The sequence below is a fragment of the Danio aesculapii genome, chromosome 3, assembly GCF_903798145.1.
Source record: "Danio aesculapii chromosome 3, fDanAes4.1, whole genome shotgun sequence".
Lineage (NCBI taxonomy): Eukaryota > Metazoa > Chordata > Actinopteri > Cypriniformes > Danionidae > Danio > Danio aesculapii.
In genome coordinates this window covers 31,919,785-31,936,757 of record NC_079437.1, presented here as the reverse complement: position 1 = coordinate 31,936,757, position 16,973 = coordinate 31,919,785, and the positions used below count along the sequence as shown (strand labels likewise).

Below are 16,973 nucleotides of genomic sequence, written 5' to 3'. Positions count from 1 at the left end.
GTAAAAATAAATTAACCAATGGCAAAAGACGGTGACAAAGATTACACTCTGATCCAGCAAAATCTGACAGGACTTGTTTGTTGTCGTTGGTCGGTGCAGTGAAATGGCCTTTACAAACAAGGATAACAAAAGTACCACAATGATAAAACAAAGACAATGAACAAAGTTGTGAATATTACTATTCATTTATTTATAAAAAATAACAGACTCAATACAATGCGAATGTACAATAGTAGACATTTCCTCTTGGAGAAAGTATTTCTACATGACATTTAGGTGTGAAAAACATCAGGGGTGAAGTGGTAGTCGTACTCTCCTCTTTACCGTTCATATTCCTTATTTTTTGGAGAACTTGGCCTGCTTGTGTTTTGGAGGTGCCCATTTCAAACAATGTGTGTCCACTGTAGAAAGTTAAAAAAGTTAAACGATAAAACTTTGAGCAAAAAAAAGGAGTACAGTTCAGCATTTGTTTGTCAGATGTTACCTGTTATTGGAGGTTTTCTTATACTGGGCACTTTTCAGATGTTCCTCTACGAGTTTGGGAGTGACACAGATGACATGCTGACTTTCCAGTACTTGACCATGTTCAGAGACTGTAGTGTGCTGATGATGTCACTCTGAGTGATGCTCGTCATCTGACTGTGGGTGATTGCATTATGCATTAGTTGGCAATGCTTAACAAAACCTTAACGATGGTCTAAAATAAACACTCACCAATGCAAGTAAAACAGTGTAAGCATGTATACAAAACAAGAAGTGTAAAAAATATATTAAAGGGTCATGAAACCCCCTCTTCAGGTAAAGTCTACTTCATTTTTTTAAATGCACTTGATCCTCAGGCAGTAAAGAGTTTGAAAGTAGTGTCTATCAGTAGCTATGTTTCCATACAACTACTTTATGCTCATTTTGAATATGCGCATTAAAAAAAATAAAAAAATAAAATAAATCAGTTGATGAAAACACATTAAGATGAGCATAAGTTTGAAAATGCGCATAATGAGTAGGATAAACTTTTTATTCAATAAGAAAGATGCACATAAACTACGATGGAAACTTTTACCAAACAAATTCCTGTATGCGCATTATAAAAATCAGGTGACTTTGTTATTAAAGATCATGTGATGATAAAAATGTGTGTAAATGGACACCCCAGTAGGTTCAACACCCTGTAAAACTCATGTCATGAGCATCTGTGCTCCGCATCTGATGCCTTCAAACACTACCACTCATTCATTGTGTATCAGCATCGTCTTCTGAGGCGCAAGTCATTTATTAAAAAAGGAAAGATTCACGCAGCTTCTCTTTACTGTTGATATTTGATGCCATATAATCAGGAAGTGACGATTTTGTTCTCTTGACTCGCTGGCTGCTTTATTTGCACCTCTTTTATGTGATATTCTAGTTTTGCGCAGAAAGTTAATTCACATCTTTAGATGGAAACATAGCTAGTGTTTGAATGCTGTGTCAATTGGCTGACATTTCAGTACAGACTCATAAAGTTGGTAATTCTGACAACATTAATGCACCCGCAACCCATCAGGAATGCCTACTGTGCGATCTCAAAGTTTGACTGAATAATTCAGAAGCAGTGTCTTCTAGGACAAGAAAACTGATCAAATTTAAAGGGATAAAGCTCAAAATTAGCATGTTTAGGTGCTAACATTGTCTAATTGATGTAAAAGTATTAGATGAGGGATTCATGACCCTTTGATGTCCAGTATGATTCACTGGTCATGAGTAGGCCCACACAGAATCTGTGTGGACAGATTTCCACAGGTTTTTAGCCCATCATTGAGTCTATTTATTTACTTGTGTAATGTGTGTAAATTTATATTTATTCAGTTTTAATTGGACTAATATGAAACTGTTTATTTGATTGATCAACAACACAGTTTGTAGTCATATTTTCTGTCTTTTAGTAGATATATTATAGACTTGCTTTGTTTACCAAATAAGTTGATCTAGATGGTTATGCATTGTAACTATTAAATAAAAGCTAAAAACGTATTATATTTTATTTCATATATTACATTTTTAATTACGATACTGCCAAAATAATTCTGCATAAATCCGGCGATTTTTTTACAAATTCTCAGCAGTAATAGCAAACAACGTCTGCAGATTCTGTCTGGCTCTATGAGCCACTGGAAGATGTGATTATATGTTCGTTTTAGGCCCTGATTGTTCAGGTATATGATTATACTTGAGTGCATGTGACCTTGTGCTTGTAAATTCAGATTGGATGTGTACCTGAGGTCTTTAATGGAAAGCGTCCCTCTGAAGTCCCGCAAAATCTCTAGTAGTACCCATGACCAGTAACTCCTATAACTTAACTTTCCCAAGTCTGACAAAGGCTTTTCTGGAGACCCCACTGTACTCTCCAGCTTAGACACTCATAACCTGAGAAAATCATGACACAAGAAACGGTTATCTATCCAGAAAAGGCCTTATATCAGATGTAGAGTTGGTGAAAGATGTAAGACTCACCTGAATGCAATTAGAACTTTCCATATCCTCGTCGCTGATAAGGAGGAAGGGTGAGAATACAAGCAACATTGTTCCCATCTGGAGACTCTTTCTCCTGTTCATGGAAAATACCGTTAGAGCTTATTCATTTAGGCCCACTACAGTTATACAATATACAACGTCAAAAACAAATTGAAGATAGAGTTTACCTTAGAGAAGTAACCCACAATATGCGCTCCCTGTTTGTTGACTTCAGTGAGGATGTAGAAGATGAATGGCTCAACATCAAAGTAAGTGTTTTGTGATTCCAGAAAAAGCTTTGCCAGGAGCAGAGATTCTGACAGTAGATCTACATAGAGAAAGACAATAATTAAACATGAATACGGGTGTAAATAGATCACGTTCCATTTTGCCTTTAATTCTAATTTTTTAGGTTTTTAGGTCATGAACTGATTTTCTGTTGCACATAATAAAGGTTAACTGCTTGCATATTTGGCTCACTTATGGTCCTTCCCATCAACCTCGTATACAGAGATATTATTTTGCGATAAATCTCTTTGCCTGAAGGCTGGCGCCACTGACACTGTGACTGAAACAGGAGCCATAGAGGAACAAAGACATAGGAAAACAAAAGACAACATACATTTAACAAGAACGTTCACCTTACTCTATTAAGTCAGATGTATTCTAAGACAAAAATCACAGCAAAAAATATTTATGATCATAAAGACAAAGCACTGATCTAAAAAAAAAAAAAACCCTTGAAATATAGAGTGCTACAGTCCTAAAGCCAGATGTAATCCTAAATTCAGATTGAGCTTTTTTTGGTTAAAGCCCAACATAAAAAACAAACTAAATGTGCTTAAATGCTTTAAAGGCACCTATTTTACCCCCTTTTCAAGATTTAATATAAGTCTTTTGTGTCTCCAGAATGTGTGTGTAAAGCTTCAGCTCAAAACACCCATCCGATTATTTATTACAGTATACCTTTCAGAATATTGGAATTTCTGCTCTGAACACAATGTAGCTGTTTTTATGGCCTGTGGCTTTAATGCTGGTTCTCCCCGTCCACCGTTCCCACGTGCCTGTCAGAGTATGCCTTAATCTCCACCTCTGCTGCATCAGATAAACAGCACAGTGACAGACATGAAGGAAGCAGATCTCACATAACATTTGTGAGAAATACTATAGTAAGAACTTTCCCAATGATTATGGTTATGTTGTGGAGTTAATTCAAGCCTTTCTGCAACGATGAGTCACACAAAAAAAACAAAGTTCACGCGCACACACATGGCGCGCGCACATTTAATATTTGCACTGTTAATGTGACACAATACACGTTAATATTCATGCTGTATGGATATCCGTTATGATAATGTACAAAATAAATCTGATTTAACTTCCACAAACGGGATTGAAGCGTCTTCTTTTATAATTGTACTGACATGCGGCTGTGGTGATGAAGTAAAGACAGTAAAATTGCTGTAATTCTTACAAACAATGCACTTGATCACATTTGATGATGATGATGTCCACAGTGAGCTTTTAATCCCAGTTGCTTTGCGCACATCCCTGTCTTGTTAATATGATTATACGCATTACTACTGAGACATGTTAATACGCAGCTGTCAATCAAATCGGTGGGTGGGGAAACCACACTCCTATGTCTTGTTGTGGTTGGGCCTCAAAATGGGAGGGATTTGGATCCCATTTTAACATCAGGAAGTTTTGAAAAATGAGACGTATTGTCTTTATATCCAACCCCAATATACCTACACAGAGTTCTGTCCAAACAGCTTACAAAAAATTATTTTCATCATAGGTGCCCCTTTAAATAATGTATGTGGGAAAGTTATATGGAAATCAAGAGGATGCAGTAAACATGAAGTTTAATTTTAATATGAACATTGAACTTTCCAACATATTTTAAACACAAATCAAAATAAAAATAACATTTAATAACAGAAATCATTTTTTTGGAATTGTAACACTGAAGCTGTGTTACTATGTATAAAGTTACTTTTAGCTGTGTTAATTCTGCTGCATCTATTTTAACTGCACATATAACTTCTAACGCTGTGTTGATAAACATTTCCTGGTCAAACAACTATTGTCTACAAAATCCAAACATCCTCTTCTTTTTTTCTTCTAGTGGTGTAGTTACAGCCACCAATGACTTAAAGTTGTGTTTCATAAATATTTGTTAAAGAATCATAAAGATTGTTGGTCTTTATACTTCAATAAGTGAACCTGCAGCACCCTATATAAATTGAGACATAGAGCACCCCCTATGGTTCAATAATAGAAGTTACAAAGGATCAACAACAACTGTGATGTGGACTAACCAGATGGTATCTGAAGGTCTTCTCATACTCATATACTTCAGGCAGTATTCACAGATCCAAAGCTTGGGCTGTTTTCCATAATCCTCAGGGAATGGAGAAAAAGTACCACGCATCAATCTCAAAGTTCCCAATCTGGATTTTGTCCACATATTTTACTTTTGTGATCTGGAAATTATGAAATAAAGCATCACAATCAGTAAATAAAAACACACCAAATCAAATAGTTAAGTGGTCCAGTAAGCTGACTGGGTTGTCACTAGCCAATCTGGAGGCTGTGTACACCAGGCAGAAAAAGAGAATTACAAATTCATTTTTAAGTGACACTGCTCATCCCTACACTCAAGAGTTTCAGCTCCTTCCTTCTGGTCACAGGATTTTAGTATCAAGCTGTAGAACTAAATGATACAAAAATAGTATCATACCTGCAGCCATTAGACATTTAAATAAGGCATAGAATAAAGCAGAGGTATTTCTGTGACTTGTGAATTGTACTTCTGTGAATTGTTTAACATATTTGGGGGAGTGGGCACTTGAAGTGATTATTTATTTATTCCTAATGTTTAATTTTATTTTTTTGGAAGAGGGGTTTGTAGTTTATGTTTTGTCTTTATGTCCATTTGTGCTGTCACTAGTAACCCTAACCATTGCGATACTGCATTTATTTTTTCAATGTAAGCATGCAACATGCTCCTCTTACCGCTTCATGCTCTTCTTCCAAGGCTGCCGTAGTGGGGTCCATCTCTGCATAAGTCTGAAAAAGAAAAATAAGCTTTTATTACACATTAATTACAAATCTGAAGACTTTTAGACTTTAAAATACGCCATACATATAAATGAATAAATAAGGTAAACATGTATCAGTGACATAATAAATTACAGAACAAGTTAAAGGGTAGTTCATGCAAAACTGAAATTATTACTCACCCTTTTGCTTGTTCCAAACCATTAGGAGTTTCTTTTTAAAGAGGAGGTGTAACCTGTAACCTCTGACTTCCGTAGTGTCTTGTCTTTCCTACTATGGAAGTCATGGTACTGGTTTTCATCTTATTTCCAAATATCTTCTTTAGTGTTCAGCAGAAAAAGAAACTCATAAAGGTGTGGACAACTTGAGGGTAGGTAAATAGTGAGTATAATTTAACTTTTTTTGGTGAACTATGCCTAATAATTGCATAATTAAATTTGCAGTGTCAAAACTAAAGTTACCTTCTGAACGGGTGATCTCATCGTGTTTCCTCTTCTGGTTTCGGTGTGATCTTCCCTCTGGCTGGTCCACAGTTCTCCTCCTCCACCTTCCTCCACACTCTTCCTCACAGCATCTTTCACAGGCCTTTGTGAGTGCCAAACGAGCCTTTCCAACCACTCATCTAAACGTCTATTGACTGTAATTGACAAAACCAAACGCATGTACTCAGTAAATTCTGCAAGAACTACACAACCTGTACAGCCTATAAGACTAGTGATGCAACACTCACATCCAAACATAGTGGACATAAACTCTTCTCTGCCCTCCTGCTCATTCAGTCTGGACTGAATAACCTCTGCTGAATCTGAGAGAAAAAAAGACAAACTTAAAAATTAGGAAAAAGTAATTACATTATAGGGTTGCATAAGCTATTGTTTACATTATGCATTCTCACTCCGCACATGCCTTATAACAACACGCTGTTAGTAATATATAAATGTATCGTAAAGTGTCAAGATAAATGTTTCTGAAACTTATTTTTTAATAAGCTTTCCCAAACAAGCTTACGCCAGGTTTTGTCGTGCGCTGACACAGATACCGTCTCCCAATCTCTACCGACACCTCCTCTCTCTGCCGCCGCCAAGCGACACTCCCATCCGAGGAGCGCGGAGTACTAGAGCCCGTGGCTTCTCTGTTCTCGATCCACGGCCTCCATCTCGTCCCTCTTCCCGCCGCTGCCGTTTGATGAACATGTTGCTCGAGTTCCCGTTTCCAATCTTCCCGGTCCGTTCCAGCGTGACCAGAGTCTATTTCAACGTCCATTCGCTCTCTGAACCGCAGTTATCATATGAATTGTTCATGTTCGGGTGTCGGACTGTTGGACATTGACATAGCTGCGCCAGACATCTTTGTCCATTTGAAAACACATTGCGCACCGCGTTAACTCGCGCATGCGCAGTGTGATTTTGGACGTGGATGGGTTTGTGTACATGGTATGCCTATGTGTACGTAATGCGCGGTTTTTTTTTAATGCAGCTCTAACTACAGTTGTAACCCTTGGTCAGAGATACCCAAACTAAGGCCCGCGGGCCAAAATTGGCCCATGGTAACCTTTGATTTGGCCCCTGCCATCCCATCTGAGAGGAGAGGGAAATTTGGGCGAGGGTTGGGGTTATAGCCTTTTAATACACATTGTCATTTCTAATTTAACAAAATTTCATTTGTTTTTATTTTTGTTTTATTTTTAAGCTACAAAAAAAGAAACTCAGTATTTCAATTAACTGCAGTAAATGAATCCATTTAAATAAATACAATAAATAATGAACATACTGTTGCTCAATGGATAGACCACAATTCAGAAGTCCTCAGTAAACAAATCAGGCAAAGGCAGGTGCAGCTTGACTCGTGTATTCAGCATTAAACTTAAATGGAATTCTTATGTTTTATTATAATAGGTTCGTTATAAAATATAAAAGTACTCATAAAAATGCATTGTTTATATGATTAAAGTAATGTTTTCTATTTATTTTGTTAGTGAATGAGGAAAATCACCATGGTATAATTGTAATACAGTTTGATTCATTTACCTGCGACCACGGCCACTCAGTCAAGTTTGGTTTTTAGCCCTTCATAACAAAAAGTTTGGGCACCCCTGCTCTTGATGATGAAAAACAAATAGACACAATTAACTTTTTTCTCTAAAGTTGTATCCTTAAAGTTCTACATGTACGTTTCTAAGCCTGTTTTAAGTATTCTGGGTTGGGGGTGATTGTATTGTCAAAGACCTATATATCTATATATATAGGTACCATATGTATGTATATATATATGTATGTGTGTGGTGTATATATATATATATATATATATATATATTAATATATTATATATATATATATATATATATTATATTATACATACCACACACACAATACATATATATATATACATACATATGGTACCTATTAGATAGGGTCTATATATATATATATATGTGTGTGTGTATGTGTGTCAAAAATTAATAATAAATACATTTACATTTATCAATAATGATTTATAATAATAATAATTACTTTTATTTACTGATTTTATAACTATCCTAATTATTCGAAGAATAATCTCTCATATTTTATGCTGGTTCACTGGATACTGTCACAGAGTAAATTGTACTGATTTTCCTCAGTAGTTTCCACATACAGAAACTACTTTAAGACCATTTGAAAACTTTTTTTGTTCTGTATTTACAATGTGATGTGTTTGAGCATAATGTCATTTTTTTAATTATATAAACTGTAAATGTCTTCAGACATGTTTATATTCTTTTGTAGACAGCACAATTACCAATGTTTTAAATTAAGAATCATATTGGTGAATTGAAATTGCCAATTTTTCAATCACAATAAATACAAAATGTTGTTATTTTGACCATTTCTGAAAAACAACAACAAAATAACCCTATAAATGCTCAGAACTACTATTTAATTACAAATATTAAAGAAATGTTAAAGGTTGTTTGTCACTTCCCCAACTGCTTCAGCAAATGAAACTTCTTATGTTCCTCAGTGGTTAAACTTCTTCCTAATTGCAACATTGGCATGACCAAAAGCCAGAAACAGAAAACTGGTGTCAGTGTACTGCATGTGGGAGAATTTTATTACAGACACTGAAATGATGATGGTGATGATGGTGGTACAGCGGGTGAAACGGGAGGTATTCCTTGTTCCTCTGCCTGCACCTCCCCTCTCCCACTGTCAGAGCACTCCCTCTTTCCTAAACTCTTTCTCCACTCTCTGATGTAGCCTCTCCCACCACCCCGATACGCCCCACCCCCTCTATGACCCCGCCCAGCTCCTCCTTCTCTGGCTCTATATGCTCCTCCACGGTGCCCGGTGCTCCCAGAATTTTCCCAGTGACCGGGTCCTTTATAGTTCCTGTCCTGCCAGTGTCCATGATGCCGTGCGAGCGCGACTACCCCGTTTTGTCTCCTCTACCCACATGTTCCCTTTCCGGGTGTCCTTCCTGTAAGATTGTCTGAGTCACTTCTTTAGAAATACACTCCTTTTCTTGGCTTACTTCTTGTCCACATTTGGGTTCTGAAGTCAGCATGTCTTGAGACACAGGTTTGTTTTCTTCATTGGTCAAGGGCTGCCTGAGCTGTGCTGTATTATCACTGAGTTCACATGCTTGTCTTTGTGCTGTGCTTTCTACTTGTGATGTGGTGTTTGTCGGGCCTGAGTTTGCAGAATTAATCTTATCAGAAGATTGTATGTGTTTTCCCAGTCGCTCCACCCAGGTGAAGGCACCATGTGACGTGCTGGTCCGCCTCTCCCGGCTCCCTCTTCCTCTGCGGCCTCTCTTGAAGTCACGGTGTGTTTTCTATGTGATTGGCCTGCAGTTTGGTGATTTTGAGAGGTTTGGTTTGCGCTAGTGGAATCTGGGGATGAGGAAGGGAGTGACTGAGAGGATTCGGCACCAGAAGAATCTGTTATACCTGGTGTGTCGGATAGATTAGCAGGAGCCTGGAAGAAGAAGAAAATCCCTTGTTCGTTTATTTATTTACTTAATCATTTAATTGCATACTGACATTGAGAACTCAAAGGTCAGGTACACAATGCAGAAATGTCATTTTTCTTTTGCATGAATATTATATTATTCAATAAGTAAGTATGTAAACTAACTACTAGCTAGTTAACTAAATTTGTTCTCACTTCAGTTGCACCACATGCTCTTAAGGCAAACCGTAGTTAGTAGGTCGTAAGGTCTTCGTAAAGTCATGCGTAGTCACACTGAATGACGTGATATCCAATATAAAGCATTCAAATGGTTTAAACTTCTTTACAATTCTGCAACTAATGCACCTATATATGCACCTATATATAACTTGTCCTATAGAAATAAAATATAATGACATTTTTATAGCACTTTAAATTATAGTCAGTCACTAACAACGGACGACGCACACACCTGCAGCGCGAGCCGTGAATACAGCGAAATTAAATGCACACAAAAATATCAAAACATTTACCTTGAATTATTTTATATCCTACACATGAAAGTGAAAAGAATAGGAAGAAAAAACTCAATGATGAAGAAATTCTCATATTAATTGATGAATACAATTAACAAAACACTCCCTGAAAGAAAATTAAACTTCTTTTAAGGGGGGGTGGGGGGGGGATGGGAGAGATGTAGTGTTACGTTTAAATTAGTCCAGTGGTGCAACACAAAATGTTTAGTAATGTATAAGTTGTAACTTAGTGTCCCTTTAAGTCACAACGAGGCTAAGTTTTAACTTACACACTGCTGGTGCAACCGGCCCCAGTGAACAACATCACATGAAATCTTTTTTTTTAAATAAAGATAGAAAGGCCATGGGTGACAATGCTCAGACACCATACAATTCAGACACCTATAGATCCACTTTTTTCAGTAATTACTTAAAGTAATCATTTTCTGTGGGACATTATCAGTCTCTCAGATCTTTCTGGAGGAGTTCTGGTCTGGACTTTGACTATTGCAACACCTTCATTTTTTCCAGCTGTTCTGTTGTAGATTTGCGGGTGTTCATGAAATCACTGTCATGTTACAAGAGCCAATTTTGTCAATGCTTTAGCTTTTAGACAGGCATTCACACATACCTAAAGGCTTCAGACCAACAAACTGCTAAAACCTCTGCTGGCTATCAGTTACAGCATTTTACTGATAGTGTCTTGCACATTTCGTGCGATATGTTGTTTTTCATCTGAGTTTTATTTACAAAAGTTTAAGACCTGTCAAAGATCAGATCATTTTTAAAAATTCCAGATATGGAAAATTTAAAATTTAATAAGGAGTCTTGACTTGTTCACATGACTGTGTGTCTGTGTATATTACAGACTCCTGCATAAATCATGTTCACGGATAAGCTAGGGGTGCCCAAACTTTTTCCTATAAGGAGCCAAAAACAAAACTTGACTGAGGGCTATGGGCCTAAGTTAAATATACCCAACCTATGACGTTCAAATTTGTCATGGGTAATTTCCTCATTTATTTGCTAATATTTAAAAATAACTGGAAAATGTTGCTTTAAAGCATATGAATTAATGGTGCAGTATCATTTGTAATGTTTTATAATGACCTTATTATAGTAAAAACATAAACAATCCCATTTAAAAGGTTAAGAAAATTCAAAATGACGATTTGTCAAAGGCATTCCCCATCTTTCTCCCTCTCTTTTCAGACGAGATGGCGGGCTAAACCAAAGGTTACCATGGGCCAACTTTGGCCAGCAGGCCCTACTTTGAGTACCTTTGAGCTGAAGTATTCAAAACTTATTATTATGTAGTATGAAGCATAGTAAGGCAGAAGGTTGCTGATTACTGATGAGAGATGAGTGAGACACAGCCCTAAAGCAGCTGTGCTTTTATCATGCCACCGTCCACCGCTTTCTGTTCCTGCAGTCATGATCACGTGGTGAAGCAGCACTGTTTTATCAAACTAAATACATTTTTAATGTTGCTCTGTGCAGCCAAATTAAGTGCACAACATATTAAATTGTCTTTGGTGTCTTCCTGTTTCCTATAAAACTAAATCAGAAATTGATGATGTCATTAGTATGGCGACACAGACAGGACAGAGTGCATGTCACTAGTCCATTCATTCATTTATTCATTTTCTTTTCAGCCAATCCCTTTATTAATCAGGGATCGCCACAGCGGAATGAACCACCAACTTATCCAGCATATGTTTTACGCAGCGGATGCCCTTCCAGCCACAATCCAACACTGGGAAACACCCATACACAACAGCCAATTTAGTTTATTCAATAGACCAATAGCGCATGTCTTTGGACTGTGGCGGAAATGGAGCACCCGGAGGAAACCCATGCCAACACGGGGAGAACATGCAAACTGCACACGGAAATGCCAACTGGCCCAGTCGAAGATTGAACCAGCGACGTTCTTGCTGTAAGGCGATCATGCTACCCACTGCGCCACCATGACGCCCATGTCACTTGTTGGAATAACTTATTTCTCTGGATTTGCACATCTCTCAAAACACTTGATAAATGTACATAAGTCAGTTTCTAGTGTTTTGGGGATATTACAACGAAGAAATCTTAAATACTATGCCTTAAAAAAAGTATACAATAAATAGTATTCAATAACTCTGCAAAGAGAATTTGGCCACACCATAGACTACATAAAACATGCAAGATCATTTTATTCCCTCTAGTATTTACCTCATTAATGTGAATCAGGAATCTATTGGACTCCGCTTCTGGGTCAATAACTCCACCCTTTTCCTTCTGTCGCTCCAGAATCTTCTGGAGGGCTTCCCATTTCTTTTTAAATTCCCCACCGATGACCGCATCCTCCTGCTGTGAGTGTGAAGCAATAATACACACAATGTTCATGTGTATCCAGAGCATGTGACCAGTGAGCATGCATAAGGGTGAAGAGCTTTCCAACTACACATCCTGGCATAGTCAGATAACAAGAGGCAGCACATGGGACAATGGCACACTGTTGTAAAAAAAAAAGCCACTGCTTGGCACGAAACACAAGAGTGACTTTGTCCACTTGACATTTCTAACAATGAGAAACGTCATGCCCAGGCCAGTCAAGCTTGACCCAACTGCTAACACTGCGTCCACTGAGAATTACACAGTGCATCTTACCTGACAGAAAACTGGAGCAGGGGAGGAAAGGAGGGCATCCAAATCATAGGTCAGAGACTCTCGACAGACAGGGCAAACAACAGCTAACTCCTGGTAATAATAAAAAAAAACAATCATAATAATTAAAATGTTATCAGAGAATAGAAATGATATCAGTACCTTTATATGCTGCAATATTTTATTACGTGTAACCAAAATATAATAATTATGTAATAAACAGAATTGTTTAAGGAATGTGTTTTTATAAAGGCAAATGCATTGTATTTTCTTGTTGACATAGAATGGAAAGCATAATAAAAAACACAAAATAAGGCTCCTCACCTCTTCTTCTGTCCGGTCTCTGGTTTTATCCTCCTCCAGCTCCCTCTCACGGTCCTTCAGCTCCATCTCAGAGTGGGTGATGTAGCGACCCAGACAGTGAGAATGGAAATAGTGATAACAGCTGGTCTTTGTGAACACTTCACCCTCCTAACACAAACAGAGCAAGAAAAAAATCATTAATAAAGATTTTTACACAAGCCACAGAACACCTTGAGTGCATATTTTTATGGACAAATAAAACATCACACCTTAAAGTCATAAAGGCAGATGACACAGTTTCCATGGGGAATATTGCTATCAGTCAGGATTTCTTTGGCTCTCTGAAAGGATGAAAGATACATATTTGAGACAGACACAAGACAATCGCATGTATACTACTATTGAAAAGCTTTGGGGGCTGTATACACATCTTACAGAAGTTGACAGAAAAAAAACATTTACTATTACACTGCTTAGCAAGGCTGTGCATTTAATACACTGTGCCTTTTAAATGTTTGGGACCAGTATGATTTTATATAACACTTATTTTGTATGGAGTCCTTGTTACACGTGTTCTGTGAACTTACTATTGCAAGTAAGTTCAATCAATCAATTATAATTACACACAACTAAGCACAAAACACATCCTAACCCTAAAAGTACCAGCAGTTCATTATTATTACTTAGTACCTAAATTTATAGTTACAATGTAACAATGACACTAAAATAAATCATAGTGTTTTAGACAACTCTTCTGAAGTATAACGTATTATTTTCCACATAAAAATGGAACAGACAAATTTGATGCCAACACAAATAATACAAATAAAATCTATAATAAAATCTATAATAAAACAATATATACTTCCACACAACTTCCGGTAATGCCATTGCCACTCAGTTAAAAAAAACCCACAAATTAGCCAGAAAACCCCACATATATATGGAAGAACATGTTAAACGAGTGATGGAAGACAACTTCAATTCTCCATCGCAGTATTGAAGTTGAAAATATCCTTGCAGTGCAATGTCAGTGTCACACGATCCTTTAGAGACCACGCTAATGCTGGTTTATCCCTCAAAAACAGTTCTTCTAATTATTACCAATGTTAAACAGTGATTGGTTAAGACAATTCACTCCAAACCGAATAATCTGCTATCATTTACTCATCCTCCATTTATTCATATTAGAGTTTCTGTCTTCTGTTGAACACAAAAAAAGGATGTTTAAAATGACAGAAAGCAACAGCCATTGACTTCCATAGTATTTTTGTTCTTACTATGGATGTCAATGGCTACTGGTTTCCAACATTCTTCAAAATATCTTATTTTGTGTTCAACAAAAGAAATTAAAACTGGTTCGTACATAAAGGCGAGTAAATGACAACAGTATTAAAATTCATGGGTGAATCATGCCTTTTATATTTTGTGAAATCATGCAGATTTTGATAACTTTTACATTTCAAAAGAGCAGTATTTAAAGTGAGAAATATGAAAGTTATGACATGACCAAGTATATTGTCCCATAGTCAGAATTTGTGTTTCGCATTTAAACAATCCAAGTATCTATTGGATACAGCATCTATTGAAAAAATTGAACTCTTACGTAGTTTCAGATTACATGCACTCTTGCTAAATAAGTATTCATTCCTTAAAAAATACTGACTTTGTGATCCCAAAATTTTATAGAGGCAATGAACCCTTTTCACATGACTGTTATCACGCATTTAATGGTCATCATAATCCTAAATCCTTAAATGTTTATATATATATATTTATTTATATATATATTTATTTATATATATATAAATATATTATATTATATATATATATATATATATATATTATATATATTAAATAAATATATATATATTTATTTATATATATATATTTATTATATATATCTTTGCATCAAATTACAAATTAATTACCGCTTATGCGAGGTGTTTCTAATGCAGCATCTATGAAAGCGGGACATTGTTCCCTCTTCTGGTTGCCATTATCAGTCTCACAAACTTTTTCCTCTAGATAACACCATTGTGGAATTTTTCTTTTATTATTTCAGCAAATAGGATTGTAAATACATAATTTGTTGTACTCCTATTTACTCCGCTCTAAGTTTACCAACTATGACAACTTGCACTACTGAGAAGCCCAGAATATGCGAAAAGGATCCATATAATTTTATTATATTATTAACTAAATAATGATATAAAACCTCTATGAGCTGGTACAGTACAGGTGTCCCCACGCAATCCTCCGCCTCCATCTGCAAACTCTTCTGTAAACTACAAAATAAAAAATAAACTTGTGAAAACACTGAAAAGAAAAAAGTTAACCAAAGATTCTAAAGTTAAACAAATTAACAACTTCTAATTATAATCATCAATCACCTGAGTAGTTTATCATCCGAGAGTCCACGTGGATTGTGAATAGAGATATAAGGGGATGAATATGGATACTGGAAGTAAATAAAAAAGGACAACATTAGTACAAAGTTCCGATTGAAGAAGTGACAAGTTAATACAAGACATGCCAGCCTAAATCCATAACAATCTAATTTAGTTACTAATAAAATCAAATCAGTAATAGACAGCACTAAAGTAGCAGCATATTTTTTTAAAATACAAAAACTTAATAAATTCACCACTCTGGAATAATAAGCTGCATTCTGAGTAGTTTTAGAATACTGACATGTAAAGATTTTGGGCTTCATAAAGCAAAAAGTATATGGCAAAATGTATATGCTTTTTATGAGTTATACACAACTTTAAACAAATAAAAAGCAAATAATACATGAATAAAAGAAAAGAAATGATTATAAATGATACTTTACTGCCATTGTGTATAACGACAATGTATATAATATGTAATCATGCAATCCAATAAAAAGTAACCGTAATCTAATTATCAGCATTTTAAAATATTAAACATTTCTTTTGTCAATTTTTTTCACCAATTTTTCCAACAAACCTGAGAGTTCAGATCCATTGTGAGTGTCAGACGAACAAACTGAGAGAGACAGTCTTCTGCAGTGGAGGGATGGAGCACCAAACTGACAGTCCACCCTCTAACAGAGGCAAATGTGTACATCACACAGTGATTATTGTATAAGCTGGTGACTCTAACTAAATTATTACCTCAAGCAGTTATAAAACAACTAAAAGAGCAATCAAATAGATTTACCCCTCATCGTTTTGAGTAACGCCGAGTTCATCCAAGTAGATAGACTGCAGCACTTCAATTTCAGAAAGGACACTGTGGAGTAAAACAAATGTGAGCTGAATTTCTAGTATTAGTGCTAGTACAGCATTAGCATGACACATCAGATGACCAGAAACAAAAGCACGTTTACCACAGCGACTGCAGTAACACACTTGGCCAGTTGTTTACTTGGATACTGATAATGCAACGCCCATGACTACCGGTTGAATATGAGCAACTTAACCATGGATTATACCCTCGGACCAAACTATTCTAGTTTGTAATCTGTTATTGGTGCTTTTTGGTCTGTATTTCCATTACTGCTCACACGGTATGTACTATTTAGTCATCTCTCGCATATCATTAAGAAGTGAGCAGTACAGTTCGACTAATTTAAGTCTTACATATAAGATATGTTCAGTTTACATGTCAACAAACAGCGTTTTATATAGGAATTATTAATAAATACACATTTTCTGTCAGTATTTACCAGCAGCACAATACTCACTCGCTCTCGGCAGCCATGGTCGCCCAATGATGTCACGGGTCTACGTCAAGACACTGGTCAGGTGACGCAGAGCAAACAGATGGGAACTTAATGAAATTACAATTTAACAAACTTGATTCAGAGGTCAAGTGAAATAATTAAAGGGAGACACTGCAGGTTAAAAACACGCAAATGTCCATTTCGAGACATTGGGCCCTCAAATACGGATTTAAATGTATCATTTGTCGCACTTTGTCAATTTGTATCAGTAGATTTGTTACATTTTTTAAAGGCCGTTTCCTCAAAATGAGTTTTTTTTTTTGCACTTTGCCA

General features: G+C 36.3%; 1 protein-coding gene and 1 pseudogene across 1 annotated transcript; both read right to left on the bottom strand.

Moving 5' to 3' along the window:
* Nucleotides 1-248: 248 nt before the first annotated feature.
* LOC130220412 (histone acetyltransferase KAT8-like) lies at nucleotides 249-6,854 on the bottom strand (annotated as a pseudogene).
* A 1,860-nt stretch (nucleotides 6,855-8,714) lies between these two features.
* Nucleotides 8,715-16,706, bottom strand: rnf25 (ring finger protein 25). Its single transcript, XM_056453714.1, is given in 13 exon segments — nucleotides 8,715-8,788; nucleotides 8,791-8,952; nucleotides 8,955-9,278; nucleotides 9,281-9,509; nucleotides 12,212-12,349; nucleotides 12,650-12,739; nucleotides 12,971-13,117; nucleotides 13,219-13,290; nucleotides 15,168-15,237; nucleotides 15,343-15,410; nucleotides 15,923-16,019; nucleotides 16,136-16,207; nucleotides 16,662-16,706. Coding segments are annotated over 13 exon segments (1,533 nt in total). The 5' UTR covers nucleotides 16,679-16,706; the 3' UTR covers nucleotides 8,715-8,741.
* Between the last annotated feature and the right edge of the window lie 267 nt (nucleotides 16,707-16,973).